The 24,238-nt window shown below is 37.4% G+C and overlaps 2 protein-coding genes across 2 annotated transcripts; both read right to left on the minus strand.

Moving 5' to 3' along the window:
- Window positions 1-250: 250 nt before the first annotated feature.
- Window positions 251-9,753, minus strand: LOC117293823 (acid-sensing ion channel 4-A-like). Its single transcript, XM_033776275.1, has 8 exons — window positions 9,437-9,753; window positions 4,354-4,939; window positions 3,794-3,892; window positions 2,998-3,151; window positions 2,350-2,406; window positions 1,784-1,919; window positions 1,312-1,403; window positions 251-418 (listed from the first exon to the last, which is right to left on the minus strand). Exons 1-8 carry the CDS (start codon window positions 9,736-9,738, stop codon window positions 258-260), a joined length of 1,587 nt encoding a protein of 528 aa, XP_033632166.1. The 5' UTR covers window positions 9,739-9,753; the 3' UTR covers window positions 251-257.
- Window positions 9,754-13,994: 4,241 nt separating this feature from the next.
- Window positions 13,995-24,113, minus strand: LOC117294061 (TBC1 domain family member 15-like). Its single transcript, XM_033776576.1, has 11 exons — window positions 23,630-24,113; window positions 22,659-22,734; window positions 21,855-22,054; window positions 21,095-21,192; window positions 20,393-20,505; window positions 19,902-19,969; window positions 19,187-19,333; window positions 18,025-18,115; window positions 17,450-17,598; window positions 16,599-16,743; window positions 13,995-15,140 (listed from the first exon to the last, which is right to left on the minus strand). The coding sequence occupies exons 1-11, from the start codon at window positions 23,847-23,849 to the stop codon at window positions 15,020-15,022; spliced, it is 1,428 nt and encodes a 475-aa protein (XP_033632467.1). The 5' UTR covers window positions 23,850-24,113; the 3' UTR covers window positions 13,995-15,019.
- Between the last annotated feature and the right edge of the window lie 125 nt (window positions 24,114-24,238).

Consider the following 24,238-nt stretch of genomic DNA (forward strand, 5'->3'; position numbering starts at 1 on the left):
TAAAATTGCCTTTGTGATTAAATCTGACATGTGCAACTGGACCCAATTCCATAGAGCTGATTAAGCACAAAAACTAGCTTAGCACAACAAAGTTATGCTAACCCCACCATATCACTTACAAAATTGAACTGGTATGCTGCTAGCTGTTGCTTATCACACATTTGTTAATCAATAATATTTGTGCTTAATCTCTAGCTGTAAAAAATAATTGTGCCCACTGGTGTGGAACACGAGTCCAGTTGGATTACGATCAGCAGTCACTCGACCGAAGCATGTTTTTTCTTCTTCCCAAAATCTCCGAGTTTTCTTTTTATCCACTTACATCGCAAGGCTTGTCCAGCTACGAAAAAGTCGATGAATTCAAAGACAGTTATGACGCTTCCACCGAGTAGCAGGCCCATTTCGCCACCAATTGAACCTTTAAACAAAAGGAGATGAGACAATGTTATTTAAAATGCATTGTACACGCTATGATCCCTCAAAATGCTTCGGGGCATATTTATTTTGTTCATTCATAGTTCATTACTTTTTAATATCGTGCAGAGTATTGACCATTAACCGCATCTCAACAACACTTTTATTTTATATTGACTGCCCGTATAGTGTGTTTTGAATTAATGGCAAATAAATAGTAACAATATATAACCAGATTTTGTGTGTCTGTTTGAAAAACAGAACACTGGGTTTTCCGACTTTTATTTAAATGCAGCTCAAAAAGCCGACTTAAAAAAGTGACGTCATCTCAATTTTCATTATAACACGCCCTTGTTTATTTTCAAACCAAGATTCGTACACATATAACTCTTAAAAAGTGCATCTTTAATGTGGCGTCCCAAAACGCGTAATGACGTCATCATGACGCCTATGCCAACCAACGCGGTTTGTTTGCATTGACAAGTGCACCTATAACACGTGACGTCGTGTCACGTAATATGACCCTTTCTGTGGGACATACAACATTTAACTGAACTAAAATGAGAAAAACAAAGGCTTCCGGTGTTCCGGCAAGAGTGCCAGAAAAGCCATAAATACTGTTGATTTAACTTGTTTTGCTTCACGTAAATTTTTTTCACATACGCCCTCTCGCGGTCAGCATTACTTCGAGTTGGTCTTTACCTGTCGTCAAAAAGCATACTATAAAACTTTATGCTTTCGAAAACCACATTTTGGTGGGATTCAAAGCCGCATATTTCTTTACCAGCAATTTCTATGTCTGCTCGTTTAAGTGATGGACGCTAAATGGAGTTAAGTGTCGCAGTTTAACAAACACAATAGTTAATTAAATATTTAAAAGTTTGTTAATGTTCTTACTCATGAGACCGAATACGCTCAGAACTTCCTTTTGACTGGACGTCTCCTCTCGAAAATCCTCAAAATATATGGAAATCTCAACTACGTTTTCTCTGCAAATAAATCATAAATTGGATTTATAGTCATGACATATTATTGAACAAAATATCAATTGTATGACAGCATTTTATGTAAGCAACTTGGCTCAACATTGTCATTATGGGCTGGTCCTTTTTCTTGTGCATTCCTTTTGTAGTCCACAAAATATATAAAGTGTTGTGACAACACCTTAATACTGTTTTTAGATTTGAATGTTGGTGTTCTTGTTCATCAATGCTTTGTTTCCATTTTTACAGTATTAAAATCACTTATCATTTTCATTATAATTAGTTTTTTCTTTTTTCTGCATGTGTGTAACTCCTGGGGTTACCGACCGTTACTCTCGCATGGTAGTATAGGGGTTTATAACGAATGACTCACTAAACACGCTTACTTTTCTTCTTCCTTAGTCCAATTGAGATGCTGGTGTAATTCGGTGTGTGATGTATAGGTTGCTCTTGCATAGCTAATTCGTGACCGATATACCTCTTCATGGCATGGTGTATTACATTCGCAATACGACGCTAAATCTAAAACAAAAACAAAATGAAAAGAAACACTCATTAAAATAATAGACAGATACTGTATAATGTATTCAGATGACTTTCGCTCCCAGCACGAACTATTGAGGGTGTTTTACCTCGGCATTGCCAGCATATCCACACTCGTGTTCCTATACACGTTGCAGCATACACTGTAAAAACTATGACATTAATTTTCCTCGAGTCTATAATAATTTTAAGTGACAAACTCTGACCCGGCGTTAGTTATCACAAACGATATAATGAGGAGTGTTGGTTTCGTCACATTTTGCAGCAACATTTCAAATTGACCCTCCCGTTGTTCCAGAGTACCAGGTTCTACCATAACTCGTATTTGTACTGGTTCATAGATATGTAGGTCGCATTTTTGGGGGCTATTTAGCAAGTGTTTATTTCAGTTGAGAAATGTTGTACATACCATAATTGGTGGCGCACTGCAACCTTCGTAAGTTGCAGTATGGGAACCCTGAAGATGCTGTATTGACAGAAAGATATCAACATTATTGTGATAAATATTCTAGCACAATATATTCTGGCCTAAAAAGCACATTTGTTAGGATGTAAACGACATTTTTGTTAAAGAAAGGCATGGTTTACGTTTCGTAACCACCCCTCAAATGAATGGCAATACAAACTTACTCGGTTAGAAGTACAACGTAATTCGACATTTAATATCAAGCATTTGAGAATCAATTCACTTCGGAATAATGTTGCTCCCAAAAAAGATATTAGTTTGTTGATCCCCCAAAATCGTAACTTGAGAAACGTTATAATGTCACAAACGCTTCTCATAGTGTGTATTCGAATTGCTAATTATTCTTCTTGCGTTGACCAAACCACTCCGGATTGTCGGTGGTATCTCAAAACCGCTATCCACCTTTTGAAATGAATTTTTTTAATTTTTTTTTTTATGTACTACCTACATTTTCACAAATTCAAACGGTTCTAAAAACCAAACGTATACGCTCCCTTTAACGGAGCAGAATGTTGAACTTCACACCGTGTTGAACTTCACAACATTATTATTTTGTTGTTTGGAGTATGTGTTTGTTGGATGCGTACGTACCCGACATGTATGGAGTTATACAACCGCACTTGGCCATTGATGCATTGGTTATGCATTCCATCATACAAGCACTGGTGGAGTAGTTCAGATGTGGGAAGTATTGCAAGCGAGTCTTGCTGCAGTTGCTATCATAGGGAGACTGCAAGCTTGTTCTCTGTAGATGCAAACACACAAATGTTTTATTCAGTCAGGTTTATTTCTTAACACATTTTTTATTAGATATTCCCTTACTCACATGGCAGGACCACCACATCAAGGGGAGGGATACATTTCACCGATTAAGGCTACCGACCCAAATCAACAGCCATCAGGGGCACATTGTCAGCTTTACTCCTGGGGTGGAACAGTTTTACAACCACCCCCCCCCCCCCCCTTCTTCACAGTTCATTAGTGTGTAAATAGGCACGGGTATCATCCATGAGCCTGGTTGAACAGTTTTCGAAGCAATGGTTAAGTGCCTAGTTTAAGGGTACAGGTATCATGATCGGGATTTGAACCCACACCGCTGCTGACAATAATGTCTGAGCTTTGGTCTGATGGTGAACTAGACCGCTCGAAACACGGTGATTACACACCGATGTATGTTTGCTTTGGTAATGACTTTCTTACTTATGTGTCTACAAGATTTCACTGACTGTTCGTTTCAGTCAAAAACAATCGAGCAAGCAATTCAAAGGGTCATCTTGGTGTTGGATCATTTATTTGATATGATTATTTTGTTATTTATTTTATTTGATCGCTTTTATTGGACTAGTGTTGATTGTGACGAGCTGGTGCCAATATAACGTGTACATACCCAATATTTCTTGAGGCTAATAATTGTATGATCACCCGGTGCTACAGCAATGGCCAGATTCTTTATCAGATTCGTATTTCCTCGTGGCTCTATGGCGACCTTAGATAGCAAGAAAATCATATCACGGTAAACAGTCATTGTCAAGGAAAATACTGAATAAACTGTTTTAAAGCTATTATACACTTTCGGTAAACAGTATTGTCCAAGTACCACACTTCGTGTATCACAACTTACATATAAAATAACAAACCTTTAAAAAAGTAAGGCTCAATCGGTCATCGGAGTCGGGAAAAAATAACTCACCCACTTTTGTTTCCGCACGTTTCGCCGTGTCATGACATGCGTTTAAAATAAATCCGTAATTCTCGCTATCGAGAATTGATATTGTTTTAATGTTTTCTCAAAAAGTAAAGCATTTCATGGAACAATATTTCAAGAGAAGTCTTTCACCATTACCTTCTGTAAACCCTGTAAGTTATTTGTAAAACTGTTTTCTTTCTTTTCTGTACCGAAAGTGTAATGGCTTTCAATAAAGAGGGGACATGTTTGTGGCAGCTTACCTTGAAACAACTCCCGAAATCGTTATCTTCCGTGTACTCTGACTTCTCAACATTAAGTTGCATCCACAGTCCACCATAGCCTCCAGGTGCAGTGCTTCTCAAACCACTCCCTTCTACCGCTGTATCTAGCCCATTGAATGCATAACACACTCCAACATCCGTCCAAACTTGTGTGAAGTTATCAGCAGAACAGTTCTGCCCTCCTCCCCAATAGCAATTCAACAGCATGGTGTCCATGTTGTGTGCAATTGCCCTTCCAATATATTCCAAGTCGACACCATTGATGTCTGCATCTAGATCGTTGGGTTCTTGTTGGATGGTTGGGGATGCACTCTTTGAACTTGCCAGTGATCGGGGTCCAGCAGTCACAACCGTCTGTTCGTATAGCTCGGCTAATGTTGTGTTCAGTGCAGATCTCTTGACTGCGTTACAGTTGCAAATGATGACTTTAGGAAACTCTGTGTCTCTTGGTGTGTTAAATGACATGACCGTGTTTGTGGAATACTTGAAATAGTCGCCTATGTGCGACAGAATCGCCATAGTCACCAAGCAAACAATTGCAACAAACAGAATTGTCCAGATCAACCTGTAATGTAATTTGGAAATGATGAAATAATTGTCAAACTTGGAGAAGAACTACAATTTAAAAAGTATCATCTCCATTTATTTGGATTCAAAAACGAACCTCGTAATCAATGATTTATCAATATTCCATAATATAGGCCTTTAAAGATATGAAGAGTTTTGTGAACAGTAATTAATTTGGTTTAGCGGTTTTTGTATTTATTTAAAATAATGCACGCATAATTTACAATACCTGAATCAAAAATAATTTTAATTTCAGATACATTTCATTCGTGTCAACACCAATCAACACAAAGTGTGACCATTGCAAAGGAAAAATGCAAACTTGATCCAGTTATTGAACAATAAATAGATAATAATGTGACATTAACACGTATAACAAAGAAGCAAATGCTGTTTGTTCCCCCTTCCCTATAAACACAAAGACAAAAGAGGGCGCTGTAAGGAAGAAGTTTGTGTACACAGTTCGCTGTATGAACGTTGACTTGTCTCATAGCATTATTTAGGATGACTATTGATGAAGCATCAGACAGCGTACGGTTATGAACAACCCATACATAAAACAGCAATTGTGTGACGAAAGTTGGCTTAAATGCAGTGGACACTATTGGTAATAACTCAAAATAATTGTAAGCATAAATCCTTACTTGGTAACAAGAAACGGCTCCCTCTGAAGTGACGTATAGTTTTCGAGAAAGAAGTAATTTTCCACGAATTTGATTTCGAGACCTCAGATTTAGAATTTTGATGTCTTGAAATCAAGCATCTTAAAGCGCACAACTTCATGTGACAAGGATGTTTTTTCTTTCATTTTTATCTCGCAACTTCGATGACCGATTGAGCTCAAATTTTCACAGGTTTGTTATTTTATGCATAATGTTGAGATACAGCAAGTGAGAAGACTGGTCTTTGAGAATTACCAATAGTGTCCAGTTTTTTTAATCCGTTGTGTGATTCATGAAAAATAGTATTTAAAAAAACCATGCATAACTTGAAGCATGAAACACATTGTCCTTAAGCATTTTGTATTGCGGTGTTCTGTTCTGTTTTCAGCTACAATTTTATCGAGTCTATAACTTAATTTCAGAGGGAATAATTTCACGGAAACAATGGTTCTAGTACTCTATTTGCATTTTCGTTATAAGTTATTTTTTAAACTAAAATGAATAAATATGAATGGCTACTTATCCTTTACAATCCCTTGTGTATATTAAATATACATAGAAAGCTTTACACTTAATGGTTTTTTTTTATATTATTTTTAAAAATGCTCTTAACGCACGTTGTTTCTCCAAAAGCAGCCAGGAAGTTCGTTCAAGCGAGTTAATTGTTTGTGATAACGACAGTCGTCTCGGATCTAACAAGCTGTTAGGGTTTTATTGTTTCGATAAATCTCACAGATTGACCTAACTTGGCTAATAGTGATATCGTTAGTTGGCATATATCTTTATATCTAACTTATTATCCACTCAGATTTACCTGACGTGACTAAACGTAATAATGATATCGTTAGTTGGCATATATCTTTATATCTAACTTATTATCCACTCAGATTTACCTGACGTGGCTAAACGTAATAATGATATCATTAGTTGGCATATTTCGTTATTTCGGCTGTACTACTGGCATGGGATTTAACATGGTAGAGCTCGGAGTAAACCAAGATCCTAGCCTTTTTACTTTCCTTTTTTTTCTCCGAAATGTGCTGAATATATTATTTCGGTGTAGACTTCTTCCAAGTTGTACACAAAGTCGATCCTTCAAACGATAAATTTGTTTGAAATTGACAGTTTAGCAGAATTGGTACTCAATGGGCAGAACACTCAAAGTGGTTTTATATGATTTGTATACATTTTTGTTTAGGGTCCTTGTTGATATGCCGTTAAACTCGTGTGTCAAATTTCCATCTTAAAAGCTTTTTTAATGAATGACATTTCCGGACCTTCTCGGGGGATAATTTTAGGTATGTTACGTTTGGTAACGTGATCAGTATAATCACAGGGCTTCTACAACATCAACAAAAAAACTCTTAAAAGGTGAAAAACACTCATTGGTAGTTTTTGCGTGTATCGACTTTGCTGTTTAGACTTTCTTCTTTGAGAACTTTAGGACGGTATTGCTTTTAAAAGTTTACTCTTCTGCCACTTTACTATTCTTCTGTTCATATGTTTATTGTGTCGTCATTTAACATTCGAGAGAGACTCTGCTATAGGGTCGAAACGTCGGGCCACTGGCAATTTTTATTTTTGCAAAAAAAAAGAATTTTAAAAAATATTGTTGAATCTTTAGATGACTGTACAGGTTGACTATAATTTGATAACATAAAACCAAGCACAGCTTTCTGCCTTTTAAAGAAAAACTGTTTAAATGGAACATAACATTTTTTGTGAGTTGTGCAAAAGGATCCTGACGATGACTATATTATTAGAGTAAGCTATAGTCGAATGTTTGAGACCAATCAGTACTCACTCCGTAGCAGTGAACTTAAATTTAGAGTACTTCCCTCGATCCACTATTTGCAAAAATAGTCGCGGTCCCGGCCGATTTCTTATACCTCCTGCCCGGGTAACAGTTAATCAACAGGACAATTCTTTTAAAAACTTAGAAGTCTCCTGAATTCCGAAAATCTGCTTCGCAGATACATAGAAGGACAAGTTCTTACAAAGGGCATAATCTACACATCAAATCACATTATGCAAAAAATGTATGTCTGTGGAGCATCTGTTCACTTAGTATCAGAAACACTTACAAGCTTGGATTTTCCTAAACAAATTATTTTGCGTAACCACTTAGGTTAAAACACTTAGGTTTCAACAATTTAAACACACAAACAAATTGGTAACTCGATGGCACTATATGAAACGTTCGTAACGAAGTTTAACTTAACAGTCAGAATTCTGGTTGAATCCACACACATTAGCTAAAAGAATTGTTCCACTATAATGTAGTCGACTCTCCTTTAACAACTTTTTTGAAAAACACACTAGAAATCAGGGCTTGTGCGAGGTTGATGCCGGTTCACATACATTACAAATTTAAAGTCTTCCTTATGAATGGGCTGTAATTTTTATAAGGTTTTTGTATTTATTTTGTTTCACTCGCAGCTTTCATGTGTAGAATAGGTAGCAGTTACTGGCAACCAACGGTGGGCAGTTTTCTTTGTGCCAATTAAATAAATAGAACCAAACAAAAATGATTCAAATTATGAAGAAGAAAAAAAAAAACTAGTATACGGCATAAACATTCAGATGTGTCAAGTACCAGCAGTAGTTTATAACGACCCTGTTTTGTGCCTCATTTGAGAACATTTGACCTCTTAATACTATCAACGAAATAAAGAGCGGCAGTTTATTTGTTGTGAAAGATACAGATTTTTAAGGGTTGAATAAAGAATTCACTAGAGTAGGATTTGAACCAAATAACTCCGGATGGACGTGCCGGCGCTCTACAAACTGAGCTATCTAGCTCTATATTAGCGGTGTCTCGATTTTGTCCATATCTTTGTTCAGGGTTGCCATGAACTTACACACAAACCTCAAACCAACCCAAACTATGACTGGCCAAAGTTTATGAACAGTTATGCTCGAAATCTTCACCGAACCTTAATTTGCATAACAACCGCCGTTTTGTGCACATACCAACGGTGAGATGTGGGTAAATGGATGTGTGAATACAACAGTTTGATAGAAAGGATCGTTGAACATGATTAAGTAAACCCAAACTGTACATTGACAAAATATAAAGGATTGTATGAGCTGTACATTGCTACGTTTATAAAGGATGGTAATGGTAGCCATTCCCATGACAAGTTGTAAATTGACACAATAGACCCTTATCATATATTGAGTCCATCTTGGTCATGTTCCTTTGGATCGAACAACAATAATGAATGCTAATGATAATTTTGTAAATAGGAACCAGACTCTTTTGTTCTTCAAGCCTCAGTTTGGTAGTGTTGATATCAATGTGATAAATCTAAGAAAGCTGCACCATGATAACGGCGGGCAAAGAGGGACGCCGAACCTTATTTTAACTGGTGGCGTGACGCATACGCACTTTTGCGTCAGCCAGTTAAGTACTAAACTCCATCGTTTGTCTGTACCTTTGCATGCATAAATGCATAGACGGAGATCAACGGATTTAATAACCATTAATCTATATTAGTGTCAATAACCCAGCATCAGAGTGCACTCGTGCAGTAACTGGGTTCGAGTTCATAATTTCATATACAGCCATGTATATAAATGCTAGGTCTGCAGTAATCATGGCGAAACACAGGTGGTCTTATGTTATAAAAATAACATTCAATTGGTATTTGGAGAAGAAAAAAAACCGTATGCGCTTACAATAATTAAATTCATCGCCAATTCTACAACAGTTCAGATTGTTTACGTCTCATTTGACATAAAACGTATTCGCGGAATTCTTTTCATTCCGTGACGTTTTGAAAGCTGTTAAAAGTATCAATTGCAATACCAACATCTAACACTGTACCTACCGTCTTGTCTTGCTATGGACCGGGTTGGTCACATACTTAATCCCGTGAAGAGTTGTATTCTCTACGAAATTATGAAACAGTTCTTGTTTTCTCTCAAGGAGTTGTACGATTGATCCCCTCCGTTTATTATCTGGAACCTCATCATTCTCTTCATCCTTCTCTTCGTCTTTCTCTTCATCTTTCTCTTCATCTTTCTCTTTGTCTGATGCAGCAGATGAAGTATTCTCGTCTTCACTGAGGTTTTCTTGTTGATCGAGGCTAACTGTGTTCATTTCTAGTTGATTGACGTTAATGCACTCCATAATCTTGTTGTTTGATAAAAGGTGCTCCCACGCGTTGTGGCGCTTGGCGTATCTTTCTCGCCTGCTATATAAGGCAGAGGATGAGCGATGTTTTCTTGTGAGTTGTTATTATATAGTAGATATTGATGCATATGCATAAGTCGTCATTTCGTCATCATACCGTTGCATTTCCATTGGTCACGGATCCTTGATTTTTATTCACGGTTTCTACAAGGATTGGGCCTCATAGCTTATAAAAACAGACTCCTGGCAGTAGACGCAATTACTGGTAGGCCTAACATTGTAATTGTACTGTGGTCTCAGCTAGCTCAGTTTGCACACTTGTATTTATTTGTCAAATTAACGAGTGTTATGTGTGAAATGATTTCATGTTAATGCCAATGTCATTTTTTATGGGTTTTAATGTGTAAAGTTAATGTTGAGAGCCAGTTTAAAGAAGTGGCAATCGTTGGAGATGGCTCTCCAATGTTCGAGCCGTTCCAATTCAAGTTGAGAAATCAGATTGCTGACAATCTTTCATGTTGGTATTCTTTAAAACAAATCTGGCAGATCGCCTTTGAACCCCCTTTAACTGAAGTTCGTATAAATGTTATAGCTATGATCAAAGGATCCCATAATATTGTTGAGCACTATATACTCTAGTCTAAACAAGTGTCTTATTCTGGACATTGATTTGACTTTAAAGGCAGTGGACACTATTGAATTACTCAAAATAATTATATAAAACAAAGTGAGATACGGCTCTCTCTGAAGTGGAGTAGTTTTTCAAGAAAGACCAAGTTTCCACGAATTTGATTTCGAGACCTCAAGTTTAGAACTTGAGGTCTCGAAATCAACCATCTAAACGCACACAACTTCGTGTGACAAGGGTGTTTTTTTCTTTCATTATTATCTCACGACTTCGATGACCGATTGAGCTCAAATTTTCACAGGTTTGTTATTTTATGCATATGTTGAGATACACCAACTGTGAAGGCTAGTCTTTGACAATTACCAATAGTGTCCACTGCCTTTAAACGAATATCTTTACAGGTTTCTACACAACATTCCAAGGATTTGATTTGCTTTTGTAGCGACTTGTTGATGTGTCCTTAACTTATTGTTTAGCTATAGGAATGTGTGATTTGGGATTTATTTCGAGTGTTGTGTCTCCCAATACGTTGTGACGATTGGTTTCATCTTGTGAATACTTTTCATATCATAGCGTAACATTCCGAAATGTTGAACGTCATATGCAGAACGTTCCACATACACCGAGGCGACTAATGTCTTATTTGAAGGTCATGGCTGTAGGCCTATGCCACATATATGGATATAATGCAGAAAAGACATAATCTTGATGTTATCCCATCGGATATGTCAATGTTACAGCAAAAAGTACTGAGCATTGTGGGACACCGGATGTTGTGTGTGGAAGATAAAGATGCTCATTCTATGAATGACTCTTTTAAACTTGGGCTGCGACGTTGTAATAGAAAGGTCTATGTAACTTGACTATCAACATGCCTTAGGTATTGACAGGCTGTGCCAAACCTTTAACAATAGCAGGGGTCTTGTAAACTCTGGATCATCTTATTCGTGTGGAATAAATATGTTTTAAATCATAGTTTCCTTCTGATGCTCCGTGTTCAAAATAACCTTTTGATTGGCCCTAATACTGCAATAAATATTAATGGTAGTCATTGTTCTTGACCTGATAATTACAAAAACACTAAGGAACATCAAAGTATCGGTCTAGCGCTTTTATCAACCATAACTGACTATTAAGGACACCTCTAGACACAGTTGTACCGATTATCACTATAATTAGTGATCAATATTTAATCTAAAACTGGTTATTTTCCTGAATATTGTGATTAGTTCAGATCGTGTCCCTCGCCTTGCAAGGCCAAAAACACGTCGCATTCCTATACAAAACCAATGTCTTGCAGTTTGTACACTCACAAAGTCACAAAACTTTCTCGAAAACTTGAGCATCAACTTGAGCATAAAGATGTTAATTATATTTTATGAACAAACAGACTTTTAAAAAATACTTGGTTGAACCTGTACAGTAAACATTGTTTTCAGTTTGCAATATCTTGTTTATGTAGTAACACTCTAAATGTTTTCGTATGAAAGACCACTCGAAATGAAATGACAAAACAAAACCTTGTAAATAAAATTTCAAATATTTTATTGTTATTCATGAGAGTCGCTAACATTCATTGGAGTCATTAACACATCTTTGGCTTTCTGATTAACAGATGGCAAGAAAACAATCTTAAATTAGTTAAATAGTCACTGTTTTCCATTTTCACTGAAAAATAGAAAAGTTTAAAAATCATATTAAATTAATCAACTTAATAATGATAAAATCAGTGTATGAGTTGATATTGAAGTTCTATTTTGTGCAACGAAACATCCAGTTGATTTACAACAGAGTAAACAGTTTGTGGGGAAATTGCATCGTTTTTACAACTGCCTCCGAGCATGTTGATGTTTGAACTGAAAAGCTCTCACTTTCCCTTAGATTTCACACATTTCTAATGATGAGTTCAGTTAAAGGCACTGCTTACGTTTGGTTATTGTCAAAGACCTGGGGTGGATTTCACAAAGAGTTAGGACTAGTCTTATCTCGAGTTAGGACCAGTTACTTGTCATAACCTAGGACTATCCATGCAATTTGTATATCTCCTAGGACTAGTCCTAAGTTAGGACTAGTCCTAACTCTTTGTGAAATCGACCCCAGTTCTCCCACTTGGTGTATCCCAACATATGCATAAATAACAAATCAAATCTGTGAGAATGTTTTGATCGATTGGTCATCGAATTGGTCATTTGAAGGCAGTGACATACATACACATCATAAAGGAAAAGAGGACGGATAACACAATTATAACAAATTATAACAAACACAATTTCATATTTGTTCAGCATCTACAGTGTATCATCTTTCCCTTACTGAGGAACCTGAATATGACACTTAACAAGCAAGAGTTCGACAAAACTTGACCCTGCTGACACAGCAGCCATCTTTGTCTGGTATCTGGCATGCAATGTAATGATTCTAATGCTGACTTAAAATTCCCAAACGGGCCAGCCTATTTCTTTTCGGCCTAAAGAACAGTGACATTGGTTAATACACAAATAGATAATGTGACTGGCTATGATAAATACTTTAACTATTTACAAGTTGTGTTTTTAAGGGATTGGTTTTTAATGAGTTCATTTTCCCGATACCAAGTACATTAACATCTTCGTGTAACTATTGACATTTTTCAGAGATGGTTTTTGTTTAATTTTTTTATGAACCCATTGTTTCATAAAATGTTGTTGTCGAAAAAGTTATGAACCCATTGTTTCATAAAATATTGTAGTCGAGAAAGTTATGTACAGAAACAAATCTATAAATTTGAGGATACCAACTTATTGATAAAATTTGAGGATTTAAAATAAACGCAGATTTCAAAACACCAAATCTGCCCTTTGTTTCTAAAGGATAAGACTTAATGTCATTGTTTACCATTGAACTTTTACCTCAAACAATAAACAAAAATCATCAACTACTTGTTACTGTTTTCGGTAAACATTACAACTTCTATGTACACATCAATTTACATTTAGTTATTACTTGTGACACTAATTGGCAGTACAAAAGTATTTCTACAATATTTCAGTGCAAGGTTTGAGCGGGGACACGTAGTTTTTACGGAATAGCAAAGACAAGGCACGTAGAAGCAGAACAAACCTGTCACACATTCACATCATGCTTTAAACTGCATCGATTCCCCTGACATTGGTACTATTAAGAAAAAAATCTTTTATGTCAAGTTTGACTGACTATGACTCTCTTTTTTTTTAAACAACTGTTCAAATGCAATGTGGTAGCCTAGCTATCCATTGGGATTTATTTGGAAGGTTTTTTAAATAACAGATGTCCATCTTTTCAAAACTATTTTCAGCTGCTCAAAGCTTTTGTGGTTGCAGAAGAATATGCTTTTATGATTGATGAAATGACCACTGATCATGCAATACAATTACCACTAGCCATGCGAAGCAATGACCATTTGTATTGCAATGCAATGGCCACTGATCATGCAATACAAAGAACACTTGTAAGGCAATGCAATGACCACTAGCCATGCAATCCAATGACCAATGATCAAGCAATGTGATGACCACTAGTCATGCAATGCAATGTTCTTGTGAGAGAACAGCATTTCAACACTGATGCAAACAATCGCCAAACTTCCCCCCCCCCCCCCGCCCCTATTTCGGGCTGTAACTCTCCAAGTGTGAGCAGTTAGGGACCTGGACATTAAATAAATTATTGATTAAATATTCACACTAATAATGCAAAAAGATTAATGATGTTAACTCAATTACTCTTTCCTGCATAGCCATTTTTTACACACCATTTGCCTTTATAAATGAGGAATGCACTGTTAAGAAAGACTTAAAAAATATAAATATTAATTCAGGCATGGAAAAAACATTAAAGTTCAGGCACTGACATTAAACATTTACATGGAAATTCACCTTATATCAAGTCAAACAAGAAAATCGAGTTGGTTCATGGGCTGTAGGTAATTACACAGAAAATGAAAACTTACAAAATAGTCGCAGACAGTGTTTATGTATTTGTGTGATCAACCATATGCATTAAACATCTAACCTGTTAACATTTGGGCTAAATCCTTTGTGTAAGTCAGGAAAAAATTTGAAAAACCATGCCGATTTTTAGCATGTAAACACATTGTCCTTAATTTGTGTTTTGACAACTGAAATCAGCTGTGGCATTTTATTTGGGTTTTCATTTACAGTTTTCTCGAATGTGACTTCATTTCAAAAGAAAATACATTCTAGAAAAAAGGGTTTCTAGTATGAACTTAGTAACCAGTAAGTTTCAAGACAAAAATCATTCACATGAAGCACATCAAGCAGGCACCTTACACATTTGATGGCTAATGAGTGACATAACTCCAGGCTTATAGACCTTTATCATGCTGTCACCATCTTGGTCATGTTTCCTGTTTCTAATAACAGTAATGAATGCTGAAATTCATTGCACAAACACGGCACCAGACTTTTATTTCGTCCAGCCTCAGTTTGGTTACGATGAGTTGGAATGGAGGAAAATCAAGATGGCCAAAACGTGATAAAGGTCTCTAGCCCTTTAGTCAATGCTGTTTTTTAAACCTTTTACAAGTACTGGCAGAACAATATTTGCATTAAAAAAAAACTGCAAATAATTCCTGGACACAAACAGAAACATACTTTAAATGCTTGGATCTTTGCTTCAGTCACTCTCATGTTCCACAAGTTCAAAGCTGTCTTTGACTGCTGATGCCGTGCAGTATGCTAGGAGCATTTTCTCAGCGAGGCATACCACATGTTGGAGGTCTAGGTTGTATGATAACCTGCGACAATAAAAAAAAACATGTAAGTGAAAAGAGAGTACGTTGATTGTAAACAGGATTAACTCTTATGGGTGTGTCAGCCTCCCACTTATCCTGTTGCTGTGGAATACCGTTATTTACATCTATATCGTCCAAGATATGTCAAAAATGCATTTCCCAACAATTTCTACCTGAAGTGATTTTGTTTACATGCCCAGCTATTGTCTATTTGAGTACTCTTATATTTTTAAATATTAAAACATAAGGAGCAAACAGAAAGCATCTATCAGTTTTTCCCACACAGTTTGATGGCATTGGGGTGGGGTACATGTAAGCCCGTTGGGGGGGGGGGGGGATTTCACAAAGGTAGTCCTAACTTAGGACTAGTCCTAGGCAATGCTAAGAGATAGGACCAGTCCTGAGTTAGGATGGGTTACTGGTCCTAACTTAGGACCAGTCCTATATCTTAGCATTGCCTAGGACTAGTCCTAAGTACCTTTGTGAAATCCACCCCTGGTGGCCTTTCACTTGGCATTATGTGTACCTTCACAGAGGAAGGATCCTATATAGGGCTAGGGGTGGGGTGAGTTGGAAAGCACATAGGCCCTACACTATGCAATAAGCCTGTTGCATACACACACAAAACCAGCACCACTTATCACTATCAGAGGGTTGGATCCTCTGTTTTTGACATGGGATATTTATGTGTTAAGTAAAATGAGTGTAAACTGTTATAAAAAAAACATCTCTGAGACCTGATCCCCCAATTAGACATGGCCTAGTTTTGCATCTCAAGGATTATGACTCCCGAGTCCATGTGTCATTGCACTTTGGAGAGATGGCTTAATTAGTCATGAGAGGGTTTGATTAATTGGTACTCCGTCTCAAGGGTAATGAGCACTTCTAATTGCTGCTCATCACCCAAAAGTAAATGGGGACCTGTGAGGCCAGACAGTTCGAACGAATATTTTAGCTTGGTTTGCTTCATAGTTGGCAGCACAGACTTTAAACGCAATGGATGGCCCATGGTTATTATGTTTGAAGTTCTTTGGAATTGCACTACGTAAAAGTTGGTATTATTATTATAATATAAACACAGTTGGAGTGAATGTAATATGGCAGGTCACACCCATCCGACTTTAAGGATCAAAACTCTTGTTTAAATTTAAAAACATCTCCAACCACTTTCATGTCTAATTTTGTGCTGTTTTATACACTCATAGTAGTTTTATGGAATGGTATCTGGACAAACTCTTGATCTTGAATTTCAGTCTTTAGATTGGTCTGTGAAGTAGCGTGACAATTTCCATGGTGACAGTTCAAATATACGAATTGATACTTTCCCACCAAGCACAGTGACCTTAATGTTCAGTATTCTCGTTGTAGAAGCCTCATCTTAGTTTTGGCTCATAGAAAAAGATATGCTGTTCAGAAAACCCATGAAAATAGCAGTTGCCAGCCAAATAAACATGTACTTACCCATTGACTACATATTGAAAAACTGTAGCAGAATCCACACACTCCATCAATGCCTTTCGGTTATCATATAAGATGGTTGTACACACAAAGAGTTCAAAGGTGAAATCTGTCCGCACTACTCCTGCATGAATTCTTTTATAACCACCTGAACATTTAAACAAAAACAGTATGTCAGCTATTTAAAACCGCACCACTTCAAAAGATTTCTTCTATTAAACTTTAATAAAAACAATATGAATTTTTTTTTTGACAGTGCCACTTGTTTAATAATACTGATAATAATAGTGGCCTCTTCTTCTTCTTCTTCCTTATAAAGTGCAGCCTTCAAATGGTTGAAGATGTACACACTGCGTGTGAGCGCATGTGTTGACTTAGGCAACAGGAATTTGTGTCAGGTGCACATTGCTTATTGTATAGGACTCAAATCCGTCACTCCGTGACGCTCACGACGCTTCAACATTCAGTATTTTCCTGCAAGGTATTGTGAGGCTACGTGTTTGAAGTGTGAGACCAATTCCTTTACAAATTGTTGTGGCGCAGTATGCAGCCAATCAAACCAGGAACAACGGAGGAAACCGCTGGGTTCTTATACAAGCATTACAAAACACACTGGACAATGGCTTTACGTCCCATTCGGAGAATGCAGCAATAATGGTTAGGCATCTTGTTTAGGGACATGGGTGTCACGACCGAGACTCGAACCCACCTTTGCTAAAACAGAAACACAGGAGCTTGAGTCCATTCCTCTTTATCTGCTCAGCAACTACACGCAATGTAAATATGTGACTGTTCAATTGTTAGCTTCGAAGCGTTTGTCTATGAATAGTTTAGATGTGAATCCAGTCACTTACCTCCTTTTAAGAAGTCTCTTGCCCTTGCTACATCCCTTGCTCTTTCTGCAGTTTCTGATGACAATTCAAGATGTTGACTGCTGATGATTTCAAATATCATCAAGCTTTCTTCATATGGAAACTCACGCTTGAAACATAGTAACAGCCATCTGAGCAAATAGTGTGAAGAGTTTGTTTGTTTGAAATTAAGTACATTGTTTTGTGTTTGTTGTTTATTGCAATGCTTTTTCATTTTAAAACTATTTAAAACAGGACAAACGTGTGAAACACTCTTTGTGTATTACTATTAAGCATTATTACCAAAGTCAACTTTTGCCATTTTACTTAAATGGCAGCATTCACGAACACACCAACCCTCAGAAATCTGATAAACAATTCATACATGAATTGCGTCCGTTTCAAAAGTTGTTGTGTGAAGTATTATCCAAACCATATTACTTCATAGGGAATCCATTCTCAAAGTAGGCTACAATATCAACAGCTTTAGTGCTTTTCACCAAATAAGTTTGTTTAACTTCATAACATTTGGAGTATCAACAAAACATTAACTAAATAAATAAAGACACATTCTTTACCTGTGGCAGAACATAAGATCACCAATGTCACATTGTGCTAAGTGTTCATATAGGAGTGGATCAATTTCCTGCAGCATCTGTTGTAAAATTTCTAAAAGGAAAGGGAAAGTAAAAATACAGGAAATGTATTATAACCTCAACAAGGTACTGTGCTGTTGTTTTTCCTAAACTGTCAGTTGGATAAATATGTGTAAGCCTTGACAACAAAGCGTAAAAAGTGAAGATTGTATAATAACAATAATAATAGTAGTGGCTTCTTATACATCCCTCAAATCCATCACTCATTGGCCCTCATGGCACTCCAACAGTAATACCCCTGTTCACTGGACCATTTATTTCATTCCTCAAACAAGCCCACTTTTCCTTTGAGTATATAGCCTGTGCTGCTAATTTGTAGCACACCAGCTATTTCAATCACATGAATCATCTTTGCCCTCACGGGTACCCATTTACTCCTTGGTGAAGAGAAGTTCACGGGTACCCATTTACCCCTTGGTGAAGAGAAGTTCATGGGTACCCATTTACCCCTTGGTGAAGAGAAGTTCACGGGTACCCATTTACCCCTTGGTGAGGAGAAGTTCATGGGTACCCATTTACCCCTTGGTGAAGAGCAGTTCACGGGGACCCATTTACGCCTTGGTGAAGGGAAGTTCACGGGTACCCATTAACCCCTTGGTGAAGAGAAGTTCATGGGTACCCATTTACCCCTTGGTGAAGAGAAGTTCACAGGTACCCATTTACCCCTTGGTGAAGAGAAGTTCATGGGTACCCATTTACCCCATTGGTGAAGAGAAGTTCATGGGTACCCATTTACCCCTTGGTAAAGAGAAGTTCATGGGTACCCATTTACCCCTTGGTGAAGAGAAGTTCACAGGTACCCATTTACCCCTTGGTGAAGAGAAGTTCATGGGTACCCATTTCCCCCTTTGGTGAAGAGAAGTGGGGGGGGGGCAACAATTACATTACGGAATCATAGAAGCTGAAACACATGAGTAATTGTGAAATAGTAGCAGCATAGCAGATAAGGGTACGGTACGGGAGTGGCAGGTCCAATCATTCCCATCTTATTAAAAGTCTCCACGCAGCTTTCTGTAGACTCGTATCATGTTGGCATTCTGTCCGTTTGGAAGCATAATAAGATATTCCCAAAATCAAGTCTTACCAAGTTTATGAAGCATGCCATCTTCAAGGAAATCTTTATAGATGGTTTCTAGATATATCGTAAAGCACCAGTAGGACTCCACTTCACTGTCCATTACAACAAAGAATCGACTCAGAACATCGTTCATACCCTGAGCATAAGTCACCTCTGGAGAACAACAAAAACATTCAAGTTGTGTTTATAAATGTGTTTAACCCATACACTGATGTGTGTTAAACATTGCAAACTCAGTACTTTCTCTTGGTTCAGTAAAAAATAATTCCACAGACGTATTACTCAGGTGGGATTCGCACTCATGACCTTTGCATTTCTAGAGCAGATGTCTAACCAATAAACCATGAAATTGCCCAACAGCTAGAGGCAGTTCCAATCCTGTATTCCTTCATGTACCCCATGCAAATTTCAGTCTTTCATTCCTTTTATTAAGTCCACACCCTCATTCTGATTTCAAGACACTTTAGTAGTCAGGTGTACAAATCCAAATAGCTGGTACAACCATGGGTTATAAGGCTGCAGTCGTACACGATGTATGCCCAAGCTGTGAACTGTAACAATTGAACATACAAATCTTCCTTATTAAATCCTAGTTTTTAACCTTATCTGACTAAATGACATTGTACTAACACTGTCTAACACTAAAATGAAAACTTGTTGATTGTTATCTCCAAATATTGTAATACTTGAATAAATCCGGTGACTCTTACTCCAGACTTACCAGGATGAAAGACGGCAAATGTGATGAGAATATCTCGTAATCTGCTCAGATTAGGATTATCTGGCCCTCTGTGGAGGCAATAACAAATGTAGTTAAATTTCTCTTTTATGAGATACAAAATGTCATGTGTGAGGTTCACAGTATTTTGCTTAAATGTGACCTAAAATGTTACATCCAGGACTAGAAAAGGTTTCTTTCATTGAAGTTCTGTTCTAAACATCATTGAATAAACCCCATGGAAACTTACTGGATGAATTTTAATTAATTTGGGGTTGAACAAACAGAAATTGACCAGAGCTGAATTTGAACCTACGACATCTGGACTAGCGGGCAGAGGCTATATGCGCTAACTAGCCCTATGTTGGCAGTCTCCAATCCAAGTCTTTCTTTAATCCATGATTTTATCCAGTTTGAATTGGAACTTAACACGTATCTGGAACTTTTTGACCAAACAGGAAGATTCTAAAACCAAGACAATAATCTATTCTTACTTGAAGTGTGGATGATCCCTGTCTGTTCTTGGTACGTCTTTATCTATGATGCGAATACTTTTCCGGAATGATTCCAAATTATCAATATCTAAGGGCTCCCTTTCAGCATATATCTAGATGGAAAATATAAACATTATACAACATAGTATGAAGATACGAGAATCAAAACAGTTACCACACATGTGATGAATTGTTTGTTAAAACCCCACTTGCTGTACATAAAAGTCCATTTGGTAACTAATATCCTTACTGAATGGAATCCACCAGGGTCGAGGCCAATGACCAAAGGACCGAGCCAAAGGATAGGTCTTTTGTTACACGGCTGCGACCCTGCAAGGTTTTTCAACAACCCTTTAAGACTGAGTAACCACTTGTTATTTCCATTTATAAATACCATTCTGTAAAGAAATTCTTAAACTTGGCCGTGAACTTTGCATACTCATGGTGCCCGCATTTGAACACTCACTGTGTTTATATCGCACCTTTAGACATGGCCATGTGATTATCCTCTTGACCAATCAGAAGGGAAAACTGTCCCAGGTGAACTATGACTAAATAACCAAATCTTTCTGGCAGGCAACTGCATTTTCCATTTTTTTTTGAAAACTACTTATATGTTAGTGCATGTTAACAACCAATAATTTTTCTCCACAACCTCAGTGAAATGTAATTTCAACAAACTCAAACTGAAATCAAACCTACCCTCGCTTGTAGCTCCATACACTCCATCTGTAGTTTCTGATCTTCAGATGTTTTCATTGCTGAATGAAGTGGTCCATTAGAACTACTCTTGCCTCCTTCTAGAGAAAAAACAAGAAAATGCTTACTTTTTAATAATCAATGAGGTTGTTGTCTTTCACATTATCATTACTTTACTGCGCCTTGAACACCCAGCAGGGTGGATATGTGCGCATTACAAGTCTTATTATTATTATTATTATTATTATTACATTCATTGGCACAAGTTTGTGGTAGCTCTTTATATTCTCCATATTGATTTTTAAATGTTTAGCCATGTTTAGCCATTTGCAGACACTTCGAATGCAGATGCATAAAGTTACAGTATTGATCCTAAATTAGCTGCTTAAGCAAAAAATATTGCTTACAATTTTTTTGCTTAGCAGAAATGAGCAGGATACCAGTTACAAATTGTAAATGTAACATGGTATTTTTGCTGGTAACCTTACTCTTATAGGAGCCCGGAAAGTACTTAATATACAGTGCTTGATACACATCGGTGTAAGATTAAAACGAATTGTATTCTTTATCCCTGATGCAAAATAGGATTCAAACTGCCTCTAGCCACTGAGCCAGCTTGGTGGTCTAGTAGGGTAAGACACCTGTTCTAGCAATGCAAGTTCGTTCGTGGGTTTGAATCCCACATGAGTGATTTGCCTAAATGCATAATACGAACATAGCAGAACCATAGTATGAGATACAAGATTCCAAGAACACCTCTTACCTGTCTGTCCGCACCTACAATCAGTTGGGTTCGGTTGTGGACAATTGCTTGGTAAGGTGTTTTTCCGGGACAAATAAGTTTCTCCTGTGCCATTTTCAAGAGCATCACTTGATGGTGTTGTCAGGGCAAGTAGGGCTTTCCATCGAGCTTTCAAAGCTTCATATCTGTAGTGGTATTCCATGGACAGAACCTCTCTTTCTCTGGCAAAACAAACATACATACAGTAATTAAAATATGCGTTACATTAAAAATGAAGATTTGAAACTTTGCATGGAGTATAGTTAAGTGAGGTTTGCAGTAATAACACAATGCGAAAATCTCTTTTGAGTAGTGTTGGTTCTGAAAAGAATAAAACAGTATGATCTGATAGTAGTCTCTGCATTCTACTGAAGACGATTAGAGCATACTGATCCAAATCTTGAGTTGTCAACCACAGGTTCTTTTCAGAACTACATTTAAACTACTTGATAGAGATTTACACAAGTGACACTGCAAACCTCACCTAAATATTGAAAGGAAAATCAAATGTCAGATGTTTATTTTTCAGTATTGATCAAAGTGTACTGTATGTTTATCGTGCCCACCAACTAACTAGTATGTGTATGGGGAGAACTGTACCATTGTCTTCAGACGTGGATAGTATAGTACAGCAAGATTACCGTTAACAAATTGTTTTTATAATAGCAGTTGGATTTCATGACTAGTGTTGTTTGTTTGCCTACTTAGTTGACTGTTGTCTAATTTCCACAAAGAAAAAAGCTAAAATTTCTACAGAAAAGTGTCCAATGGAATTGGTGATGATACCTTCTTGTTGACTGGAAAGGATAGAGTCCAAAGAGAAAGGCCCATGCATCACGTCGAACATCTTTCTCTACTCCGCCTATGGATGACATAATGGAACATAATTTGATAAACTTACAATGATAGACTACTATACTAGTAAGAGAGAGAGACACACACAAATACACATTTAATACAAGCTGTGAAATATCTGTGAAACATCTTGGATACAATAGGCAGTTTGAAAGACACTGCTTAATATCCAGTATCAATTTTATACTGGAGTAAGGAGTAAGCGTGGATAACTTTCTGTATGGCGCCACCACTTTTTCACTCATTTTTACAAAAGGAGATATCTCTCATTGAGGTAAATTAGATACTTTATTAACTCATATCGAATGAAAAAGTGGTGGCGACATACGGACATGTTTTCCGTAAGCGCACCAGTTACTGAGTCTAGCTTGTACTTGTAGTATGTAAGTTGTATTGTTATTTATGTCCTTGTCCCCCCTTGATACCTAGTTTTAAATCACTTATTTACAAAAACATACAAACAATGTTGAGGTAATGATAGCAGTGTTGTCTGTTGAACAATAACAAATTGTGACAAAAATGTTATTGATAATGATATTGAAACATAACAAATGGTCACAAAAGTTTATACTGAAACTCATTTATTTAGTTAGACATGGTTAGACACTCATGGAGGAATGCTGGTCATCTCGCCACCTGACAAGCTCGCCACCAACAAAGTCGCCCCTGGCAATGTCGCCCCCAAACAATGTCGCCCTCAGCAAAGTCGCCCCCATAAAATAGTTAAGAATTCTTTCGGTAATAATAATATAATGGCTTTGCTAGGGGGCGACATTGTTTGGGGGCGACATTGTCAGGGGGCGACTTTGTAACAACTCGGGGCGAGCCGGTTAGGGGGCGACTGTGTTGGTGGCGAGCTTGCTAGGTGGCGAGATGACCAGCCTCCTCATGGAGATACATACCTCTAAATACAGCCTGGCGAAAACTTTGCACATCAACCAACCTTCCATCTGTATCCATAAACCCATTAAACGTTGACCGATCAAGTTTCTGTCCTCTCTTTATATCAGAGTCCTTGCTCAAATAAATCTTCCACTGCTCTGGAGGTAAAATCTGTTCAAACGTAGAATCAAAACTGCATGATCGGGTCAGTCTGTCGCTGTAGCCAGAATACTCCGCCATATTTGTTTACAACCAGTGAAATCAGAACCAGTCACTGTACTGCACTGTGTACTGTGACACCGTTGTTTGCTGAACCATGAAGGTAGTTAAGCGAAGCTCTTCAGGTGAACATTTGGTAGGTTTTTCCGGTTGTAATCGTAACAGTCTGCCTCAGGTGTGTTCTTTGACGAGCAAAGAGTACTTATTTTCGCTTTCTGTGGTAAAATCGGACACTTCTGACCCTCCTCCCACGGCGTTCTGCTAATCGTTTTCTTTTTCTGTCGATTTACGCAGCGCACGAACCACCAGATGACTAAATTGACCTTTGAACCGTCTTCCTCCTTGTGTAGTCTCGCTAAACAAGCCGGTGTTTTGAATTGTAATGAAGGAGATAACCTGTCTACCTACAA

The sequence above is a fragment of the Asterias rubens genome, chromosome 8 (genome assembly GCF_902459465.1).
Source record: "Asterias rubens chromosome 8, eAstRub1.3, whole genome shotgun sequence".
NCBI lineage: Eukaryota > Metazoa > Echinodermata > Asteroidea > Forcipulatida > Asteriidae > Asterias > Asterias rubens.